General features: G+C 49.3%; 4 protein-coding genes across 4 annotated transcripts in view; 1 reads left to right on the top strand and 3 right to left on the bottom strand.

Moving 5' to 3' along the window:
• Window positions 1-536: 536 nt before the first annotated feature.
• LOC120950926 (lipase 3-like) lies at window positions 537-2,018 on the bottom strand. Its single transcript, XM_040369343.2, has 2 exons — window positions 1,256-2,018; window positions 537-1,168 (listed from the first exon to the last, which is right to left on the bottom strand). Exons 1-2 carry the CDS (start codon window positions 1,961-1,963, stop codon window positions 629-631), a joined length of 1,248 nt encoding a protein of 415 aa, XP_040225277.2. The 5' UTR covers window positions 1,964-2,018; the 3' UTR covers window positions 537-628.
• Window positions 2,019-2,325: 307 nt separating this feature from the next.
• Window positions 2,326-4,019, bottom strand: LOC120950927 (lipase 3-like). The gene has a single exon (XM_040369344.2). It carries the CDS (start codon window positions 3,676-3,678, stop codon window positions 2,449-2,451), a length of 1,230 nt encoding a protein of 409 aa, XP_040225278.2. The 5' UTR covers window positions 3,679-4,019; the 3' UTR covers window positions 2,326-2,448.
• A 58-nt stretch (window positions 4,020-4,077) lies between these two features.
• LOC120950925 (nose resistant to fluoxetine protein 6-like) lies at window positions 4,078-7,412 on the top strand. Its single transcript, XM_040369341.2, has 3 exons — window positions 4,078-5,521; window positions 5,601-5,946; window positions 6,013-7,412. The coding sequence occupies exons 1-3, from the start codon at window positions 5,203-5,205 to the stop codon at window positions 7,406-7,408; spliced, it is 2,061 nt and encodes a 686-aa protein (XP_040225275.2). The 5' UTR covers window positions 4,078-5,202; the 3' UTR covers window positions 7,409-7,412.
• Window positions 7,413-7,450: 38 nt separating this feature from the next.
• The window catches only part of LOC120950920 (uncharacterized), a 34,446-nt gene continuing 18,092 nt past the window's right edge, over window positions 7,451-23,804 (bottom strand). The window contains exons 2-8 of the mRNA XM_040369336.2: window positions 14,433-14,539; window positions 14,179-14,367; window positions 13,910-14,097; window positions 13,711-13,831; window positions 12,077-13,622; window positions 11,873-12,008; window positions 7,451-11,109 (exon numbers count right to left, since the gene is read on the bottom strand). Coding sequence (XP_040225270.2) covers window positions 8,592-11,109; window positions 11,873-12,008; window positions 12,077-13,622; window positions 13,711-13,831; window positions 13,910-14,097; window positions 14,179-14,367; window positions 14,433-14,539 — 4,805 coding nt within the window. The 3' untranslated portion in view covers window positions 7,451-8,591. The remainder of the gene's footprint in view (window positions 11,110-11,872; window positions 12,009-12,076; window positions 13,623-13,710; window positions 13,832-13,909; window positions 14,098-14,178; window positions 14,368-14,432; window positions 14,540-23,804) is intronic.

Genomic DNA, 23,804 nt, shown 5'->3' with positions numbered 1-23,804 from the left:
AGTTGCTCCCTACGTTTGTGTGTGTTTGTGTGTCGCTAGCAAGTGTAAAGAAGCATCCAACTCTTCCACTTCTCCAAGGGAGGCAGAGCAAAAGATGTTGAACGGATATCTACGCCACGCGCACATCGTTGCATTTGGGGAAAAGCCCGGAAGTCCGGCTACGAGCGTGATATAACGTAGTAGCCACCGGAAAAGGGGGAGACGATTCATTATATACCACTCCCAAAAGACAGCGACGACAAGGGCTTGCTGAGATAATTGGTTTGCTTCGTCCCATCACGTACATGGAAGGTTGTACATAAGGAGTGATGCGTCGTCTTGTTGTTTCATTTACTGCTGAGCCGTCTAAAAGGACTCGGTCGGATTGCTCTCATTCTCGTGCTTGAAATCGCGCTGACGAGGTGGTGTATTAATTAACTTCAGTTCTACTTTCTGCCCGCACGAACTCGACCATCACTCTCCCGGACGGACCCCCCAAAGGAAAAATAGCTAAATGAAGAGAACACCAGAAGAAAACAGCCAAACGATTGCACTGGTGTCGTTATCGTAAGATTGGTTTTATCTAAGCCTGTTTTGTACGCCTCGTTGCGCACGTGTTTTCAATCGCTTTTCTGCCCTTTTGCTCTGTTTAGTTGTATCGATCCATAAAGCTAATGACGCGCCGGTACAGCAGCGAGTCGGCATCGATGCCCCAGGTGAAGTCGAGATGGTTCCAGTCCGGATCGGACACGCGGAACAGTCCGATCGGGTTGCGGATGCTGGAGTGCAGCTGGCGTACGTCCGACACGGCCGCTAGCCAATCGTTGTCACCGTAGTGCAGTGCGACCGGAGCGGTCACCCGGTTCAGCGGATAGTCTGGCGGACGGATCGAACCGTAGCGGATGAGGTTCAGCGTCAGCCCGTAATCGAACTGCCGGAAGCGGCCCGAATTGTAGCCCTGGGCGTAGTGGACCAGCTGGTTAACGGAGGCACCGGCCGGTGTGTTGGCCAAAATTGCCGGCAGCATGGTGCGGTTCAGCTGCGGCGAGTTGAATCCACCAATCAGGAAGAGCACGTTGGCGCACACCTCCTGGAAGCGGGCCTCATCCTGGCAGAGCATTTGGCCACCGAGCGTCATCATGTCGCTGCTGGGCAGGAACTCGTTCACACCCAACATACGCATCAGCCACTAAAGTAGCAAGGGAAGGGGAAGAAAACAATGGTTCAATCAAACAAACCAATTCCAATTCCAGTGTCCGGAAGCTTCCCAACTTACATCAATCTGGTCGACGAAGGGAGCGAACGCCCGGACGAACGGGGACCGCAGATTGCTCATGAACGCAACCGGAGCCAGCGCATGCATCGAGCGGATGCGCTCGTTGTACTCCGGCCGCAGCGAAGTCATGATGAAGAACGAGGTAGTGCCCTGCGAGTGGCCGGCGTACTGGAGCGACGTCTGTCCCGTGTACTGGAGCGCGTAATCGATCATGGCGGGCAGATCGAAGTAGCCGATCTCGTGCCAGCTAAAGTCCCAGAAGTCCGTATTGCGCGCATCCGGATCGTGGAAGATGTGGCGGCGGGAGTTTGTATTCCCACGGGCATTGCCCAGCCACACGTCGTATCCGGCGTCGACCAGCATGTAGGCGAGTGCTTTGCCCGGTCCAAGAATGACCCAGTCGGCGGACGAGCAGAGCAGACCGTGCTGAATGAACGCGACGTTCTTGCCTTCGCGTGCCGGATTGCCGGGGCCGCCGGGGATGCGGAACATCGTCAGGACGTAGCCATCGGCCGTCGTTACCTGGTGCTCCTCGACCGGATACCCATCGTTGACGATGATTTCGGCCGTCAGCTTGGAGATGTCGGTCGGTTGCGGTCCATCCCCGGCACGGTACGCCAAAACGTCCCGGATGGTAGAGGCTTGCGCTACGGTGGCGATACTAGCTACGAGGGCCAGCAAGGCCCAGCACCTGTTGCTTACTACCATGCTTAAGCAATGGTTCAGCACTGACTATGCTCGGTGCCAGCTGGCTAATCCTGATTTATAGAACACAGCGCCACCCACCAGGTGTCGATTAGCTACTACTGAGTTTAATGATGTTTTTTCTTTTATCAAAACATTCCACAATCTTATCACGTTGATGGCTGTATTTTGGAATTCTTATCAAACACAATGCGATGGAGAGACTCGTAACGACGCAATGGGACCCGACGACTGGGGAACAAAGACAGGATCGTGCTCAAGATTCGAGAAGAATTTAAAGAACATCGCCCACGGAAGGAATATGGCGCACGAGACAATAATGTATATTGTTCTTGTGATATCAGCAGACTATCTAGCGTAGTGTGTAAGTTATTGCTTCCATTTTATATTTTCCTCAATTTGTACAACACCCTGCGAAATAATTCCATCTTTTAACCCGAATTTCCTCCACCATTGCCCCATTGAGGCACGAACGAATCCCGTTCGTATCAGTTGAATCGATCCATAAAGCTAATCACTCGCTCGTACAGGAACGTGTTCGCGTCGATGCCCCAGACAAAGTCCAGATGGTTCCATCGCGGATCCGACACACGGAACAGTCCGATCGAGTTCGACAGGTGCGAGTGCAGCTCGCGCACATCCGACACAGCCGCCAGCCAGTCGTTGTCGCTGAAGTGCAGCGCCACCGGGGCCGTTACACGGTGCAGCGGATAGTCCGGCGGACGAACCGACCCATACCGGATGAGGTTCAGCGTAAGGCCAAAATCATACTGCCGGAAGCGGCCCGAATTGTAGCCCTGCGCGTAGTGTACCAGCTGGTTGACGGATGCGCCTGCCGGTGCATTCTCCAACAGTGCCGGTATCATGGTCCGATTCAGCTGCGGCGAATTGAATCCACCAATCAGAAACAGCACATTGGCACACACCTCCTGGAACGGGGACTCATCTTCACACAGCCGCTGACCGCCAAGTATCATCATCTCGTTGCTCGGCAGGAACTCGTTCACGCCCAGCATGCTCATGATCCACTCGAGCTGGTTTACGAACGGTGCAAAGGCACGCACGAACGGAGACCGCAGATTGCTCATGAACGCAACCGGCGCTAGTGCATGCATCGAGCGTATCTTCTTGTTGTAGTCCGGCTGTGTTGATGCCATCACGAAGAACGAGGTAGTGCCCTGCGAGTGGCCCGCATAGTGCAGCGAAGTGTGGCCCGTGTACGCGAGCGTGTAATCGATCATGGCGGGCAGATCGAAGTAGCCGATCTCGTGCCAGCTAAAGTCCCAGAAGTTTGTACTGCGCGCATCCGGATCGTGGAAGATGTGGCGGCGGGAGTTTGTATTCCCACGGGCATTGCCCAGCCACACGTCGTATCCGGCGTCCACTAGCAGGTAGGCGAGCGCCCGTCCCGGGCCGGATATAACGTAATCGGCCGACGAGCTTAGCAGCCCGTGCATCAGAAAGGCAACGTTCTTGCCCTGGCGCACCGGATTGGCCGGACTGCCCGGTATGCGGAACATCGTCAGGATGTAGCCATCGGCCGTCGTTACCTGGTGCTGCTCGAGATAGTATCCGTCACGCAGAACAATGTCGGCGGTTAGATTCATCGGCACGTTCGTATCTCCGGTGGGTAGTAATGATCTTGGCACTACCGCTGCACTGACCATGCCAATGACGGCAATGGCCAGAACAAAAACGGCATGGTAATGATTAGCCATTGTTTTTGTTTGTTATTAAACCCACCTCCAAACGGTGGGTGATGTTGACCAACGCAACTCTATAGCAACCCTTTGCACTCTCCACGGCGACGGAGTCCTTGGATCTGCACTTTTATAGAGTGCAGAGACTTTCCGTCGACTTCGGTGGGTATCAGTCTGATTTCCGAAATCATTCCTAATCATTTATGGGCCAACCCTTTTGATGTGACCCCACGCTAACTGTTATCTAATCAAAAACGCTGAATGAACGATGACATTTATCCAAGTCATCATCGGGAGCTATTGCTAGAGCTTTGTTGTAGTGGTTTAATAGGAATTTTGTCTGCGGACACGGTGCTAAATATGATCCCATAACCCTTAATCTCACTCTCTCTCTCTTTTTTCTCTCTCTCTCTCTCTCCTTCTCTTTCTCTCTCTCTCTCTCTTTATCTGATATATGTACCTACTATCAATGGTCATTTTCTATCAAAGCACTGTAATCGCCGCCTTGATTGTTTATTTTCATGCAAAAAATAGGAAGCAAAACAGCTAGAAGTAGCTCTTATCTTAGCCCTGCGCTTCTTATCTTACCCAAACATATGGCACAGGTGGAACTGGTCCTCTTCGAACAGGGCGGTCATACGCTACCAGCACCTGGTTCCCTGTTACTTCTGTTACAATTTCAAACAACACTACAGTCAACAGACCTGACCCGTGCCACACGCCTCAGCATGATAAGAATGATAAGGGCTGGCTTAAACTGGGTAACGTGGAGTACTGGTCGATAGAGTAATAGAGTGGCTCAAAGATAAGAGGGAGTAGGGGGGGGGGGATGCTAGTACAACAACCTGCCGCAAGCACTGTGCTCCTGTTCAATAGATCTTGTAGGATATAAGGTATTTTGGAGCGATATTTATCGTTCAGTAGCAATGAATGAAAGTACATTGTTTACAGCGGTACCGGTGCGGTACGTTTACAGCGGTTTCTACTACGTTAACACGAAGCCTTCGTGAACGTATTATGTTCTGTTTATTACGGTTTAGTTTGCTATTTTATGCTTCTTTAAACCTCCCGGGGGTTTCTTCAGACCCTGCTATGATACCACACCACGACACAAACGCATGGTTTTCAAAATGCGCGTGACCCGGGCGTATCAAATGCAACGTAAAACGGCATGTGATAATACGATGTAACAGACAATAAAAGCGATAATCAAAATATAATCACTCGCCCGCCGTACGAGTAAAGCTTCACAGTCTCTAAAGCTTGTTTTTTGCCAACCTGTTCGCAATCTCCTCCCAAGCACAGCACCTCGCTGCTATTATGACAAAGCCAGCCAGTCAGGTGATAACGGTCCTGCTACACACCTACCTAAGATCGGAAGCAATATAAGCGATAATGACTGAAACTTATGCTACGCGTACAGGTCATGGTAAACGGCCAAATCTCGTTCGCTATTGATCGATCGGTGGGCGAATACCTTATCCTGATAGCGAACCGTTATCAAAAAGCTGGAAGGGGACCTCAACTGCGTTTGGTTTTAAAATGAGTACACTCCGGTGCACCACGGCAGTTTGTAGTTTGATCCGGATTGTTCACACGGTGGTCAGCAGCATGGCTCACCGTGCTCGTGTAGGCCGAGCACTGCTCGTTGCCTTTAGCGTCACGATCTTATGCGGTGCTGTAGTCCCTAGTGCCAACGCACAGCTGCAAAAGTTGAATCAAATTCCAATTGGATTGTTGGAGCATCTCAAGCAAGTGTCTCAGTACTGGAACGCAACATCTGCTACCGATCATGCCTGCCTCAACCAGCTGGATGTATTTGCGCGCTCTTTCGATGCCGGTGAACCGTGGGCCCTTAGCAGTGAGTAGTGTGGACTGTAAAGAAGACACAGACCGTTTGTAAAGAAACGTTGTTCTTTTTTCGCCCCATTTTCGCGCAGTGTTCGACTCGTGGGGAAAGAACCCGTCCGGCATACTGTTCGGGAATGTGTTCGAGTTCGGGAACTTCGACCAGTGTCGTCGTATTTCCCACCAGGGATCATTGACCAGTATCGGTGGCCAGCACTGTACTCTCTACATCGATCTTAGCCGTATCGGCGTCCCCGTTCCTGCTCCACTACAGTACGGTGTGTGCGTACCGGACACGTGTGAGCCAGCGCTTGTGGCCCAGCTAACGCAGGCGTACTTTGCCGCCAATCAAATGTTTGTGGGCAATGGACCGATTCTGGAAAAGTTTTGCTACCGCGACGAGGACCGATCCTTCCCTGCGGTCACTATTGTAGCGATGTAAGACTGATTGCTTCGACTGCCTTTCTCTCTCAGCTAATCTTGTCGTAATCTTATCGCTTTCAGCGTTCTTTTTTCATTGTATGGAGCGTTTCTGCTCCTGGCCACGGTGGTGGATCTGTTCTTCTTCTACCAAAAACGGGATGCTCCCAGCTACGTGAAGCGTTTCTCGCTGTACACGAACCTTGGCCACGTGTTCCGCATAGTGCCACGATCGGTGGGCAAGGACGGTGTGCTCGAGTGCGTCAACGGCATCCGAGCGTTATCGATGCTGTGGATCATCGTGAATCACGTGCACGATTCGGCGTACGGCATACCGACGTTTAACATTCCCGTGCGCCAAGAGTACGCGGAAAGCTACTTCGGGGTACTGTTTCACCGGCTCGGTGGAAAAGCGGTCGACATCTTCCTCATGCTCAGCGGTATGCTCGTTGCGCTGAAGATGCTACGCGAACTGGAGCGAACGAAAAGGCTAAACGTGTGGGAGCTGTGGCTGCATCGTATCGTCCGTCTTACACCCGCCTATGCCGCACTGATTATGTTCGGTATCGCTTTCGTGGACGTTGTCGGTGAAGGAATTCTCTACAAGCTGGTCGCCGAGGAGCTGCTGACCGCTTGCCACAAGAGCTGGTGGTCTGCGCTGCTGTACGTACAGAACTATGTGCATTACGAGTCGATGTGTTTCGTGCACACGTGGTACCTTTCCGTGGACATGCAGCTGTATATCGTGTCGCCGCTGCTCATGTACCTGCTGTGGCGCTATGGGAAACGCTTCGTGCCCGTCATAGTGCTGCTAGCGATGCTTTCGATCAGCTGCGTTTTTGCCACCTTCATGGTGAACGAGTACCGGCTCAACCGAGCCGCACCGAGGGGAGATGGCCTGATGCCACGCAAAACCTACCATCCGACACATGCGCGCATGTCGGTGTGGTTGTTCGGTGTGCTATTCGGTTACCTGTTGCACCGTACCCGGGAGGCGCGCGTGAAGCTATCCAAACCGGCACTGGCACTCGGTTGGCTGTTGACGATCGCGATCCTCATTGTGACGGGCTACTCCTTGAAGCAGCTGTACATCGGTGACTACACGCGCATCCTTCCCATTGCGGACGCATTCTACGAGTCGCTGCATCGATCGTTCTGGGCCTTTGCGGTGATGTGGGTGATCTTTGTGTGCGTTAACGAGCAGGGTGGCATCGTAGATCGGTTTCTCGGCTGTCCACTGTGGCAACCGCTGTCCCGGCTCTCCTACTCGATGTATCTCGTGCACATCGCCATACAGGCTATCACGCTGACACAGGCTCTTCGGTTTCCGGTCGAGTTTACGGTGGTGAACATATTTTACACTTCGTTTGGGCTCATTGGCATCAGTGCTGTCATCGGCACGGTGTGGTGCATTGCGTTTGAGTATCCATTCTTCGGAGTAGAAAGATACATCTTCAAGAGAAAGAGAGCTTCGGATTAAAGATCAGCCAAACTGGGGAGTAAAGTGGAAAGCGTTTTTCTTAATTTTTTGAGTATAAAAAAGACATCTTTCGTTTTTTTATTAAACCATAGCTTCACCGTCTTTCGATAGAACTGTCTCGCTACTACGCAAAATAATGTAATATGGAACTTCACTTCGTTCCCGGGGGGTATGAATGGGGGAGGGAAATGGGAAGGAGGAAGAAATTAAATACCTATCGTAAGAAGTCCAGCCATCCTAAAAGCTATCTCTTTCTGGCCAGAGTGTACAATACAATGCCTCCAACTTCCCCCTTTTGCGATGTGTTTGACGAACAGTGTCTAGCAAAAGCGTGTTTGGAAACTTTTAATTCATCTCCCTACCTATACTTATTCACCATCCCGGGTGTATGGGTGTGTGTGTTTATTATATCCGTCCAATATAATTCAATGTTTCCGGTGAACTTTAGTGGAGCTAAACAACACATCTATAACACGATCCGATTACGAACAACATTACACCACCGCCGCTGTTGTTTAGATTATTTACAGATTTTACGAGACCAAAGACCTTTTTGTTTTGATTGTATGACCATATCTTTAACAAAATAGATCCATCCACTAATACACTCACTAAGATTTGACCCTATTTGACGATATTTCTTTACGTACGTTCTATTTCGCCCTTCTTTCTCCTCGCTGCGGTGCACCGATTGGATTGCATTTCTTTGGCGCCTTCGTAGCACACTTTACTGAACACATCAATACATTTACACACACGCCACGCTTCAGTTTTGCATTATGATAAGGAGGCCAAGCAAAACAACCCTCCATTGGGAATCGATTCAAAATCGCTCGACTGGACTTCCAAGGGGACACTCTAATTAATATAACAAATTGATTGGTCCTATCGAAGTTCGTACCACCTGTGCATCCTAACGGACGCAAAGTATAAATAATTGTTATATTACAAAAAAAATCTATTCGCCTTTGCCGTTTTCTTCAAAACGCTCTGCAAAACTAGTTGTTTTCGGTCACGGAATTCGTGTACTCGTGTATCGTCGGCATGATTAAAAGCTACTGATTAACGCGCTCAGCACAACATTCTTACGGCAGTTCTTGGGGGGAGAGCATCCGAATCCTTCGCGAAAGGAACATGATTTGTGTCTGCTGCTTTGCTTTGCGTCCTTGCATCCGGGACATTCCTACTTTTTACTTTCAAACTTTTGCTGCAGCGACGCCACGTTGGAAACTTTGCCCGGACCTGGCCGTGCGGCCGCCGTCAGAAGCTTCCCATTGCCGATGGCGGCCGCCGTTGGTTTGGCGGCCGTTTTCGGCTTTGTGCCTGCCGTCGTCGTGGTGGCCGTTCCCTTGCCCGGAACCGTGCCGTTCGGTAGGGACCCGTTGCCAATGCTTCCCCGGGGCGAAGGAGTGCGCGTGCGGACGGATGCGTTCGCTTGTGAAGGCAGCTTTTTGGTGGTGTTGTTGGTGGTGGTGGTCGCGGGAGTGGTTGAACTAGTCTTTTCCGCGGCTATTTTCGCTTTGGCGGCGGCCACCACCGAACCAGCGCGCGCATTGTTCGTCAGCACGCTGTGGTACGGTTTGTAGGACGATTGGCCGTTGGTGCCGTTGGCCGTGCCGGCACTGCCAGTTACTTTTTTCGGCGCATCCTTTGCGGCGGGGCCTTGGAACTTTAGCTGATTCAACACGCTGCCCGTACCGTTGGTTGCGCGAGTGGTGGCGTTTGAAGGAGCAGTGGTTTTGAAGCTGCTTACCCCTGACGTGGGAGCAGCCTTCTCCGTCCCAGTCCCATTCCCAGTGGACGGTGTTATCCGCGCGATCGGCGTGCTGTTGATCGCGGACGGACGTAGGTAGCCACTTGACGTGGTGCTTAGTCCCGAGTTGCGGTTCGGCACCGGATGCTCATCGTCCAGATCGTCATCGTCCGTCGCGTCGAAATCATCATCGTCGTCGATAATCTCCGACGTGTTCACGTACGTCGGTTCATCGTCCTCTAGCTCGGGCGAGGCCAGTGTGGCAGTAGGACCAGTGGGCGCCACCACCGCCGTCGTCAGCTGGCTCGCGGTGGAGGAAGACTTTCTGCTGCTCGACCCACCCTCGCCCCGGCGCAGCGTGGACGCAATGTACACCGAGTCACCGTTACGGCTTTCGATCTCGTTGACGATCTCGCCCAGCAAACCCATGCTTTCGGAACTGCCGCCGGATGAAATGGCCGGGGGCGACAGTATGCTCGGCGGTGAGGGCGATTCATCGATCACGGAGTAGATGTTGTCCGATCCTAGCGAGGATTGGCCGGTACCGTTCCCACTATCGCGACAATCATCATACTCGCTCCGTTCGTTGGCTCCTCCTCCACTGCCGGCGGGTGCTACAATGCGCACCGATTTCGACGGCACGGGATTCTGATAGCCGGGCACGCCGGGAATTTTCATGGCCGCCGTCGTCTGCACAACAGCTCCCGGTACTGGCGGCCGCGGCGGTGGAATGGTAGGCCGCGTACCGACCATACTTTGCGGGCGCTTCAGTGCCGTGCCCGGTCCTTTCTTCCCCGACGTTCCGCTGCCGATCGAACCGCTCTCCGACCGGTCGGATCGATCGTCCACAATGCGCACCTTACGCTGAACATTCCCAACGGTCGATTCCGGTGGATCGCGCATGCTTTTAGCACGCTGCACCGAGGCAGCAACGGCGGCCGGTTGCTTCTCGTCGTTCGCGCCGTCCGCCAACCGGGGCATACTCTTCGCCAGCTCGGGATTATTCTGATCGATCGGGATCGGTGCGGAAATGTCGATGTTTCGCAGCTTCTCCTTATCAATCACCTTCAGCTGCTTCGGTTCCGGCTTGGGGGGTTTCTCCTCCTTCTTCAAGTACGACGTAATGCGGTTCAGTTTGCTTTCCTTCGCCTTCTTGTCCTTGCTCATCGGGTTGATCAGCACCTCGGCGGAGAGCGTGCTGGACGTTTCGGACGGAGTGCCGGTGGAGGCGGCGTTAGAAGCGGCAACGTCGCCGGTCGCCGGCACCGGTGGCAGCATTGGTGCCGGGCGGATAGGAACGTTCGATGCCGCTTTCTGCCCCTTCACGCCGGCCACCACCAGGTCGCGCGCGGTCGACGATTCGAGGATCGGGCTGGAAATGATCGGCCGGGCGGTGGAGCCCGGATTCATCGGTGGCAGTGCGGGCGCCGAGGAGGTGTCTAGCTGGTGCTCATGGTTGGCCAGCTTGCAGCCGTTGATGCGGGCTTGCGAGAAGGGAGCGCCATTACCTGCCGGTTTATTGTACGATGATGCTACATTATCTAAGCTACTGGTGCTGCGATCATTACTACTATCGCGTGCTAGCATTTTTAGCGGTACGGGTACGGGAGGTGCTGCACGGGCCGGCACGGCGTTGCTGGTCGTGTCCTCGCTGCACTTGGCAACCGGCTGCACGAACGCCACCTTGGGCGTCTTTTTGTGGACGGCCGTCGCGCCGCCGACCGTGGACTGGGGAAGGGGTTGTAGGGTGAATCCTTTAAATTTACCGAACATGTTGTTGTTGGCCACAAAGTCCGACTCGTTCGGTGCGACCGTGGTGCTGATCGTGGACGATGGGCGAAGCAGGGCCGCGTTCATATCCGAGTCGGGCGAGTTCGGCGAGGATGGTAGCATCGTGTGCGTGGAGCTGGCAGAATGGGAACCGTCCGGTTTGATGTGTGTGGTCAAGCTGGAAAGGAAGAAATGATGAGCGAATGTTTCAGTACGGTCGAGGGTTTAGGGTCGATGCGGATGGAGTCATGCGTCATGCAGTTTTGTTAAATGCCATAGAAAAGAAGTTGAAGGGCCACAGGTGAGTTTAAAGGGCATTAGTAAATGGGAAAAGGAGAAGTTGAAAGGTTACATGGAACGTGATGTAATTGAGTTAACTTAAGGAAAATCTACAACATACTTTTCCACATACCCATGCGTCTAATATCTATATACCGCCACCATCGTGTAAGCAACAGAAGCACAACGAAGGAAGAACAAACTACTGTAGTACTACTGTCTACCGACCAAAGATCACAAGCAAAACATATCTGCAAACTCTACATGCGTCGAACGAAAGACAACAAACACCAAACACAAAAAAAAAAACATTCTAAAGGTGCAGCTCGGTGCTAGCGTTTAGCAGTGCTGGATTAGTGCTAGACACCAGACGCATGTCGCCGATCAAGACGTGCCGCGGCCCGGCCGATCCAAGTGCTCGCGGGATTTCGGGCGCTTTCCTCAGTGTCGCAGTGTTCGTGCTCGACACGAGCTGCACTTCACCGATCACCAGCCCCTCACGTCTATCACGGGACAGCGCGCAGTGCGTGTGGGAATGTTCGCCTCCTGATCCACCACCACCACTACTACTACCAGAAGCGCCAGCACCGAGCGACGACGACATTAGTGCTGCTCTGGAAGACGAGTATGAAATGACAGCGGCCGACTGTCGCGATACGTACGTATTCGGTGGTGGTTTCCGTTTGCCGTTGAACGACTGTCCATTGCGAATGTAGTACACGACGAAGGCAAAGATGGTGCACACCGGCACCACGCCGCAGAAGAAAATGTACATCATTCGACGGAATGCGACCATTGCTGCAAAGGAAAATAAAATAATTATGAATTAATTCATGAAATAATCACACTGAAACACACACACTTACCATTTGGATCGCTTGCCGGTCCGCTGTCGAGTGAACCGCCGAACCCGTCCAGGTTACAGAGCGGCGGAGCGAACCCGAGATCACAGTGACAGTGGCCCTCACTGTTGCACACGCCGTTGCCGTTGCAATTTTCCGGACACGCAGCACCACTCCCACTGGCACGCAGCTTCTCTACCGACATGCACATCTGGTTGAGGCACATCTTCCCTTCGCCGCACTTGGCACCGTCCGGCGTCAGGCCCGGATCGACCTTCTGCAGCCCGAGATCGACGATTGCCGTCCGGCACGGTATCACGCTACCGTTGTATGTCATGAAGCTGTGCGACAGTATTGCCACCGATTCCATGCCAAACTCGAGCCGCTCATTCAAATGCCGACAGTGCAGCATGCCACAGTGTACGTCCGCACCGTCGCACTTGACGTACTCGTTCTTCACTCGATTGTAGCCGCAGTTACCGTGCCGGCTGCCGTCCTCATTCTTCACGTAGCACTGTTCGGACGATTTGCCCGTCGGGCCCCACAGCAATCGGCACTGATCGTTCTGCGACCGGCACGTACCACGGTAGCAGAACGCCTTGCCACCATCGCACACTTCCGTGTCACGCTTGAACACATCGCCAGGGCAGTACTCGGACTCGCCCGAACAGTACTCCGGCAGGTCGCACTCACCGTCCGCCTGCCGGCAGACGGTACCGCCGATCATCGGTTTGCACGTGCGCAGATCGCAACATTCGCCCGTCGCACAGGATGCGTTCGAGTGGAGCATGCAGGTGCGCGGATCGCAGCACGAGTTGTCACAGTAATCGGGCAGCCCGCAGTCACACTGTTCGCCCGCCTCCACAAACCCATTGCCGCAAACGGGCGAATCGAACAGACTTTCCGGCTTGTTCATCAAGCAGTAGTTCATGCCGTGATGGAACGCCAAACTCAGCTGATCGATACTGCACCGGCTCCAGTGCTTCGGTGCGATCGACGAGCTCGAGGCGGACATGATGCACCGCTCCTCCGGACACTCACAATCGGCCGTATCGTGCTCCATCCCAAAGTTGTGGCCCATCTCGTGCGCAACCGTCGTCGCCTGCACACCGATGATCTCGCTGTGGTACATCTCTACACCGCCCGAGAACTCGTACGTACAGATCGGACCCTTGAGCGCTTTCCCCACCACTCCACCGTCGAAGTGCTCCTTCGTGAACAGTTGCGCATTGTCGTTCGGGTGGTCCTTGATGAGCGTTTTCTTGCGATAGTGTAGGAAGTTCTTGAGCGTGACCTCACCGTCCTTGGACAGCTCGATCTCGTCACCCTCGTTCCAGACGACCACGCCTACCAACCCGACGAAGATGTTTAGCGGCTCGTACAGCGCGTTGATGATGTTCGTTATATCCTTGCAGTACTGCTGGACGGTTTTAAAGTTTTCGCGCATCGTCTTGAACATCTTATTGTCTACCACGATCACCAGCTCTACGTAGCTCGAGTACTTGTTCGCATTGTACGGGCCCCGGATCTTTGGCGAGGAGGACCCAGACGAAGTGGCCCGCTTTTCGCGCTGCAAAGCAAAGGGTGGATCAATAAATGTCAGACCATTGACGTCCGCCTTGTCTAATGTGTGCCATAAATCGTGCGCTAATCCTTACCCGTGGCGTTGCCATATGTTGCTGGTAAAGCTCAGGATCGTGCGTTGCGTTAATGTGTCCTCCCTCGTAACCGCACCGGTGACCGTCCCCATTCGGACCAGCGGGAACCAAATCAGCGTGCCTGGTGCATTGGAATAAATAATTGCCAATTAGATAAAACAAACACTTTGCACACGCATTAAGCCGTCGACCAACTAACCGATAAATGAAGTGCTCTCCAAGGTTGATGCTGGCCGTTTTGTCGTTGCCTTGCGCCGCATTGGCCGATGTTAGCGGACTTTCTATGTAATACGTATCGTCGGTATCGATGATAATGCCTCTAATGCCTTCCGTCTCGCCGCACGTTGAAATCGCTGCACTCGAGTCCGGTTTGCCGCGAATTTTGCCCTAAACGGGGGAGGAGGTGGAAATTGTCGATCACTATGCCATGCCAATGGATAAAGCGGAAGAGATACACCGGGTACATACCTGATAGTGGCAAAGGTCTACCTCTTCCGGACGGTTGTACCGGATCACGTGTTTGCCCGTTCCGTTTGGCAGCTGATAGCTAAGAAAGTGTCCGTCCGGGATGAGTCGCTTGTTTAGTTGTAAATCTAATATCACATCAGCTTCGTTTAATGTATAACTTAATGTTAAATGCGACGCGTGAAGCCCGTTCTGTGGAGATTAAACAATGAATAAATACAAATGTATAACATACCTCTTCGCAGCATCTTACATACCTCTTCGCGTGTATTCGTTAAGGATCGTTTATGCCGTCCATGTCGCAGCTGTGGCACGATTCGGCCATAGTGTGAGAATTCTTTGGAAGGATGAAATCGTTGATCATCTGTAAGAAACAAATCAGGAAGGGTAAGATATACAGACTTAGTGCACATCAAACAACAACTGGTAGATAAAGTTTGTGTTGAAATGCTCATGCTTTCTACACATTTTGCTCATTGTTTATACTACTTTCAAAGCATAATCACATCCCCCAAACTGTTGACAACATTCTACGTACACAGCTAGCTTCAAACGTTGGACAGTCCCATTTTCATTTTATAGATCATCCCATTGGTACGAAGCTCCGCAGAAGAAATTATATGGCGCCATGAACGCTGACTCAAAGGTATCATAAAATCGAATTTATTAACTGAGAAAAATACATTCCACCTTACGGTGTGTGTTTGTTTTCTTCCGCCTCCAAACTAACAATGAACCGTCCCGGTTCTTTAGCCCCTTGCATTAAAGCTTTATCATGTTTTCCGTCCTCCCCCAGTGTGAGTATGAACCTCCTGGTGGATCGTAAAACGCTGTTTTAACCCCTTTTTTTGAGCGTTGCGCACATTGAAGTAAGCAGCATCTTCTTCTAGCCCACGTTTGCTTTGCACACATAGGTTGAACACAAAGCAATAACAAGCGCTCGCACGTTCAGCATTGAGGATGGAAAGAAAAATGGTTCCCCTCTGCTCGCAAAGGTAGTTCGTAAAATGCCCCTAAACACTATTTCCACGGGCGGGTGGGTGTGGTGCCCTCGAAGAAATTGCACACAAACGAAGGAAGAAAGTGTTGGCGCGATTTGGGTCTGACCCGCGCGAGAAGATGCAATATTGCGCGAAGAGAACACCCTAACAGCACCACCATCCGGAAACCGGGGACGTGCCCGGAACGGGGGATGAAAGGCACTATAGATACTAATGACGGGCGTTTAAAACTTGTTAATGTGTGCCTTGTGTACCAGTGGTGTGGTGGCTGAAGGTGCAGTTGAAGTACCGCGTGGGCTGGGCGTGTGTTGTGTACCTCACCGAACCTCTCGCGTGCAGTTGTGGCCAGCGACTGAACCTCCCTCCCCCAAAAAGGGAAAAGAGGAACCGTGATAACGTAACCTACAAAAAACTTAACCGAAGAAATTAAGAAACCGTTTTTTCCAGATTAGATACGATAGGAGGCATCAGGTTAGCTTGCTGCACCACAGGTAGAGAAAAGTGAACTTCCAAGAAGGAACGAAAAGAACGGGCCTGGGCAAATGCCATTACGGGATTGTGAGACGTTTAACGGAGCCGTTGATACGAGACCGATCCGTGACCGATCGCCCCTGCTCGAACCACCACCGAGTGTTTCGTTGGAATAACTAATTCTTTGTTCAACCAACTTTCTATTCTTATCTAATAAATGCTGTTACTTGCAACTAACTGGACGCTTTAACTGCAAAGCTTTAATTTCAGCATAATGCTGAGCTCGCTGATCTTATACTTTATCGATCGGAGAGGAGATAACGGTAGTTTAATTGTGATTAAATTAAAACACAACATACAGTATAGTATCTAGTATCTAGTATCTAGTACAGTCTAGTACAACATTACATTGTAGTGAAATAAAAATCACATTGCGTATTTTATTTCAAATTAATTTAATATAACTACAGGAATCCCTGTTTAAAATTTAGGCCCCTTTCCGTTTTTAGATCTTATGCTGAAATTTCAGCCTGTCAGCTGTTTGCATTGTACAGCAGTTTTCGAGCAGCTATCAAAGTGGGTATAGTATACAGGTGAGCTTATCCCAAGGTGTATGTGTATTTAGAAGGCTGATTTTTATCGCTTCTGGAGGAAACATCAAGGAAACATCACCTTGTTTTGCTATTTTTATGAGCAGATCTAATTCTAGCTTTGAGGCTCGAAAAATAATCTAGGCTGAAAATCGCAGGCTTGTTTTGTGTGTGGTTTTGAATGGAGTGTTTACATAATTTAAGCCTCCAGCTGTCAAACTCCATATAAAAAGCTGACTAGAATCGTGAAGGGCCCCTGTGACAGAATTATAATTGGTCAAATTATGATGCACTTTTTTAAGAGATACAAAATTGTAATATTCAGTCGAAATTAGATCAATTAACCAATTTAATGGCTAAAACCTACCAATTCAAGCAAAATTATACAAAAATGAGCTGTAATTTGACTGAAAATCTCGAAACTCGACTTACGCTAGTATCCGTGATACGCTATTATCTTCGGTCCGCATGAAGAGCGTATTTTGGAGAATACCAGTATTCTAAGCACACTATTTACCAAAATACCAGCTTTTCCATGGTGCATTAAAAAATATGAAAACAATGTACTGAAAGAGCATGTTATTAACGATATCTCCTTATTTATTTCGGTACAAATAAACTCGAAACCAGACCAAAGCTTTTATGCAGTTTTGTGCAGTAAACTTAACTTAATATCCTACAATAACTATTCACATCATATTAACTGTCATGCTCTAAAAGCAAGGCGTTTCTGTGCAACCCCTTTCATCAGTTAATATTTACTTCATTCAAAGGGCCACCAACAACACTGCAACGCCTTCGAGGAGTGCAGTTGCATTTGCAAACAAACAGTTAGCTGACGGCTGCAATAGCAAAACAACCCACACCCCACTCAACCTCGCAGGAAGATTCAAATTGTGCGCCTTTGCTCTCTCTCCGTGTGCCGTTTTCACAACCGCAACAGAACCGTTGTCACCGTGTTGGATGGAAAATGAGTTCACCTTACTGTACTGTGTTTTCACAGCAAAATGACGAACACACTACAGCGTTCGGTGAGATTGCTAATTCGTTGCGCTAATCATTCACAAGCCACAAGCCGTGGTGGTGTGTCGGCAGCGGCGGAACCAAGTAGATAAAATCAGTCAAGTGGAGTGCCACAAGTGACACCATCTGGACGGACAGCTTCTAGGCGTGGAGATTCTTGCGCCGTAAGCGTTCTCCTCTCTTGAGACAGATTATGCAACAGGCCCGGGAGGGGAGAGTAGGTGCTTCTCCCTTCCGACGAGTGGGTGCGCTACTTCACGTAAACTGTGCAATCGTTGCACCAAGTGCTTGGTAAAGAGGCACTAGCACTATCGTGAAGATTTAAACACTCACTCTGAATTGCAGGGTTTGTCCCGCTATCAACGATTTACGTACGCAATGCGTTCCTTCTATGGTCGGATTATCGAAGTACAATGATTGATTAGCAATTGGAGTAGATTGGCAATCGGTTGGGACATAAAACAAGCTTCTTTCACCGAGTTTGTTTGTTTGCTACCCTCTTTCGCTTTGCGAAATCTCATTCCCAATGATGGGTGGTGCTCCTTTGAAGGTCAAGGGTGGCCTATAACCCACCCAAGTTGAGCGCACTCTCTCGCGTGGAGTTTGATGTTCGGCGCGGTGGCTATAAAAAGCAAGGACTGATAAAGTGTGATTGCAGTAGTTTCGTCATTCCTTGCTCGCCACTGTTTCTCGGAATCAATAAAATATTAACAGTAGCGCTGAGCAGTGGAAGAACTAGCAATTTGATCCGTTTCCTTTTTTGGGGTCGCCTAATTCGTTTTATGGGACGTGTCCAAATTGTACAGTGAAGGAAGAAGTTTTTGCCCCTCTCCGCAGCGTTACATTCTCCAGTAGGAAAAGTAATTTAAATTGAAAGTGTAAGAAAAGCGGGAAGTCGATTAAGGGCGCAGCTGTGAAATTAGCATTTGACCCACAAAATCTAGCAAGCAAATCTACACTATTTTTTGTTTTACAATAAGGAAAGGAAATCGATTATGGAACGATCAACCAAAAAAGAAAAGGGCGAGTTCACGATCAAAACCTTGCAACTTCACAGCCGTGCATCTCCCCTCCTCGCTGAAATCCCCGTTAAGTCGGATCGGATTCAATCTTGCACTTTTTGCAGCCCCCTTCCAATTTAAACCCACCACCGCCGCAGCCTCAGGGGACACTCAAAGCCGCCACAGCCGCTGGTTCGTTTCAACGGTTACGGTTAGAAATCAATCTAACAAAACACAACGAACGGAACTTTGCAAAACCGTGCGAAATTAGGGAAGCCTCCTCTCTAGTGCACGTTCGAATCAGCAATTTGAATCGTCGTCACCGTCGTCGCTTTTTTCCTCCCTCATCGTCTTCTCGCACGATCTGCAAGTATGACGCACACACACACAATTGAAGGTTGGCCCCATGCTGTCGATTCGGCAAAATTAAAAGCCAATTATCGATCTTGCCGAACCGTAGAGCCGTAGTTTGGCGCATAAAAAAAAAGGGAAGAGGGCAGAGCCCAGTCAGTCAGTCAGTCAGTCAGTCAGCCAGGAGGGCTTTAAGCAGCTTTATGCGAAAGAGGAGATTGTACTTTCCGTAGGTGAATTTAAGGGAGAGATGATGATGTTGAAAATAAAACACCAAACACCGTAAGGGGAACCGTTTCATGCCGGCGTCGAGAGCACGTTGGTAACGTTGGTAAGGAGGTTCGTGAGGCTCGTTTGTGTCGCTGTGTGGGCATATTATTTTTAAAAGAGATTTACCATTTCCAAACCGGAAACTTCTGGCACCGGTGCCAACAAGGTGGGATGAGAGAAGTGAAAAAGTCGGAAATGTACGCTAATAGATACATATTATATCAATTTGCTATTCTCTAATGCTATCGGAAGTTCGCATTTGTTGTGTGTAGGAGATACATTTCCAGCAAGATTCTATCTTAATTGGATTGGCAAATGTAGCTCACAACCTAACTGCTTTACCGATCTTTAGTAGAGATTGGATGCTGTATGATTCAATGTAAGGTTAAAAAATGTACACCATAATTGAATTCATCATCCGTCCTCATTGCGATCGTTTCGTTGTTGAAAAAGACTCAAACACACACACAAATTTACCATGAGTCATTGTTCTTGAAGCAGTAACAGATCCAACAGGCCCAGTCACATCAAAATTGCATCCTCCATCTATATTTCATAAACCAACGGATGATGAACACATTGTTTTTTCGCGGAACGGTAGTACTACTGACCCTCCGACCGGTCGAACCGCGTTTGGCTCATCAAATATCTCCGCCCTGGCGCAATGGCAAAAGCGTAACGGAACCAACCGTTGACGATGTTTGAAAAGCAACGTAGTAATATGCATGCAGACAACAAACGGTAGAGTACATACAGTTGAGCTGCTTATTCAAAAAGCTAGATCAAGGAAACGGGAAAACAGCAGATCATTAAAGAAGTAAAGTGCTTGCCGTGAAAGGCTTAAGAACCTTTTTCTATTTGGTCGCATTTAAACCCGACCCCGATAAAGCCGAAGCCTCTCCTGGGACGATGGCACCTTCAAGCACATAAACCAACACGAGTTCCGGCACTTCTGAGGTTGGAACTCCTTCTTTATACTTGCTCACAGCTCACATCCCTCATAACTAAAACCACCCACCCAAATGAGCAAGCTCCACACCCCGTTAAGCTTCAAAACACACGCACAGACAGACGCAGGGTTTCGTTTTAACGGCGCCGGCCGGGTTTGTTGAGGCGGTTTCTTGTAAGCCCTAACCCTAACCCACCTCAAATATGGTACAAACTGTGTGTTTTGCAACACACCAATGAAATGAACCTTTCTTCTGGCCGGCAAGAAGGAAGAAGGAGGAGGAGACCATAATTCGCATTCTACTTAAGTTGGGTTGCCTACGCTGCCAAGGCAAAAGCATAAGGGCAATGGTGCACACTGCGAACGATCATATCAAGCGAGAAAGAAATACGCATACGGGTTGATATGGCAAAACTGGTGTCCGGGGAAGTCAGTATCATTGGGTGAGCATCGTTTCATTTCCTAAACCGACCGGCGGACGATGGAAACTCCGTCCATCTCGTAAACGTTAAGCAAAGTAAGGACGACATCGAACATTTTGCTTCAATTTTGCGATTTCGAGCTTATGGACGGACATGGAATCTATAAAAATAAAAAAAATATATTATGGGACACTATATACAAACATCCCACATTTGTCTCTTCTCCATATGACACTAGCAAGAAGCCAACTGGAAACAATTGGTTTCGGTCCTTCTGGTTGTGTTGCGTATTAAAACAAAGGTCAAAACAACACGCAAATTTCATTTTCGCCACACATCGCCGGTGTGTAATTCCTCTGTGAGTGTTTACATCCCTGAAGGTTGATAGCATACATGCTACGAGGGTAAACATTTATTCGCCCATTTGTGCAGAGGCTTCTTGCTGAGAGCGTTTGTTCTATTTCGGGAAAGTTTGCTTCATCTCGGCAGCTAACGGAATGGAGTAGCTCTGGCCGTCTCCTTTTTGGTTCTATACTCACACCACTGTGTAGACCGATGCACCCGAATGGGTAAACAGCTCGAACTTCATCTTGATAGCAGATTGCACGTACCGTGGAGTAGTACTTGCGCATGCTTCGCGATTTAAGTGCATGCATTTGCTTGATCGATGAGATTTTCTTCATCATCACGATGTGCGATCTTGCGCTGGTATGAATTTACGATCGACAGAGATCACGTTCCACTTCTTACCAACCGACTTTGCTTGCTGCTTTCATTAATAACCGTATTTTAGATCGATAAATTCCTAAACCCACCGACACGCCGACACTGACGTGATCGAATTGATCGGCATCGGATGCTGAAATGTGTCTCAGGGAGACAGGCTGCTCTCCAGAATGCAACTTCTTCCTCTTTGTTGGAGGTGTACAACGGCAATATAATAACAACACGTCAAGGTGCAAGTTTCCTTATTCGGATACGCATCGTATCTTAATGAAATGTGTGGTTCTAGAGCTCTTGCCATACCATCCTTTGGTAAGATTCTTCAAGACAGCAGAAATGTCTCTTCAGAATAAATTCCAAACGAAACAAAAAATGGTGCACATATTGACTGACGCATTTGTTCAATTTAAAATACTAAAAAAATCGCGCGAGGAAATATAATACGTATGGCTTTTTTGCGTAGCAGGTTTGCGTTTTCATTGCCGACAAGGTTTGAAGTGCAAAAGGAGCAGCTGACATCCGGATGGGTGATGCCATTGGAGAATATGATAGGTAGGTTTTATATTTTTTCCACACTTTTCATAGCGCTCTAACTAAAGGCAGCATATGTTTGCAATTTTGGGATAGAAGCAGGAAATTAACCTCACAACATAAAACTGCTGTCAACGCGGTGCATGTTGTTTCGGTGTTAGAGCTTGTTTGGAGGGTCGCTATCCTTTCGCATTCCTTTTACTATTATTCTAAGCGCAAAAAAACTCACTTTTGAAAACAAATATAAAGGGAAAGATTAACATATTTGTGCACCTTTTCTTCAAGAAAGTTCAGGAAAGTGTAAACAAACAACAAAACCCTCCTAACGGTACGATGTGTGTCAGGTTGATTTTGAGAGACCGCGCGGATAATTGGCAGGTGTGTTTGCATACGCCAGGGGAATGATTTCCCGGATGTTTCAAAGTGGAGTGAAGGAAGGAAGGAAGTGAGAAATCCCACGAAGCAGACGGAGGAGAGAAACCGTTTCGGAGTCGTCTCGGACGTGTGTCGAAAATTTGCCCCAAAACAACAAAGTGCCGACATGTGTTGGTTTAACGCGAAGAGGCGGCGGCTTAAACAAGGGAGGACACATGGTATGCGCGTTGCCGTGCGAGCATTTATTTATGGTACAGAACATGGTACAGAGCTGATGGAAAGAGTCAGGGACTGTCATTTTAAGTTTGCTAAAGCGCATCTGAAATTGCTTTAATTTACTTTCATCAAAAACAGTTCAGTTTCGGTTCTATTCTTTAAGCCTTCAGGCCGAGCTTAATTGTTACCCAAAGCTTTTCCAGATCCGATTAGTAAACACCATGCAATTACGGTAACACTCATCAACCTATATTCATGTAATTATCACCTTCCACGGGGGGGGGGGGGGGGGGGGGGGGGGGTGAAACGATCCTACCTACCAATCAAATAATTTTGTTAAACAAACGCACAACACTGATTAGGTTCGGTTTATCGCGCTAGCGACCTGTGCACAACATGCGATCGTATTCAATGCATCCCACCACCGTGTGTTAGGCTATATAGATAGCAATCAATAGACGTAATTAAAATACATACATATATACGCGCTTTATGTGCAAGCCAAGCCGCCACACACACATACGGACAGTTTTCCGACCTGTCCGATGAGTCATACCTAGGTCACCCATTGACCGTCGTTGCGCGCTAGAGGAGTGGAACGAACACGTGGAGCTTAGCTCCCACCGCTTTAACAAATGGCAAGGAAATGGCCCACTATAGACGGGGAGGAGGAGCTTGTGCGAGTGGGGAAATCGTTTCCATCTGGTAGCACTTTAGGGAACGAATGGAAGCCCAACTGCGGCCGCATATTGGTTTTGACTTTTAAAATCATATTTTTTATATTCAAAATATTTTCCAAATGAAATACTCATAGACACTCACAAAATACATGACTTGCTAACGTAGTACCAAATAAAAATTCCCATTATACTACAAGGGTAGCTGACTGTTTACCATTTTAAATTACCCATCCAATAGCGAACAGAACAAACAACAGCAGTCACCCTGATTCCAGTCTCCGGAGCAATGTTTGCCAGGGGCGTGAATTTACATTACAATTCGGTGACACGAAACGAGACACAATCAACGTGGAAAGGTCGGTTGCATCGGACCGATACACCAATATTAGGGTAGTGGAGAAATCCACAAACGATCGCAGCCTCAAGACTCTTCCCTCTCTCTCTCTCTCTCTCTCTCTCTCTCTTTACATCAACAGTGTGGATGGTACATATAAATGGTTCTTCCCCATTTTAAATGCACGCACCCATGTTACTGGACATTGAACTTCCAAACAGTCCACCAAACACGTCCAAGATAAATAAATAATAAATGCGTCCACACGGTTGATTGGAAAGCCGAACTAATTTCCATAAACCATAACGCACACCTTGACTCCCCCACCCGGGAAGAAGTGACTCGTAATTACCGTATCGCTTCGTTTCAACCACTGGTCAATGAAATTGAGTTTTCAAATGTCCCTCCATCGAAGGGGAGCTTCGGATATGGTTTGTGAAGGTGAAAGCTTACGTCATATCCCACTTTATCCGGTGGATGATTAGTCAGCCGACGCTAGACGACAAGAAACGAGGAAAGTAATAAAATAATATAACTATCGTTTGGCTTCCTCCGGAACGGTGCGATGTCTTTCGCCTGTTTTGGTTGGTCGCCACCGACAGGAAGCGGACTGTTGGTGAGGCAAAGCGGCAGACGCAAGGAGGATCACTGTGTGCGTGTACTAAAGAATGATATTCATTGGTTGCATATTT

This window comes from Anopheles coluzzii, chromosome 2, assembly GCF_943734685.1.
Source record: "Anopheles coluzzii chromosome 2, AcolN3, whole genome shotgun sequence".
NCBI lineage: Eukaryota > Metazoa > Arthropoda > Insecta > Diptera > Culicidae > Anopheles > Anopheles coluzzii.
This window is presented reverse-complemented; position numbering and strand designations above follow the sequence as displayed.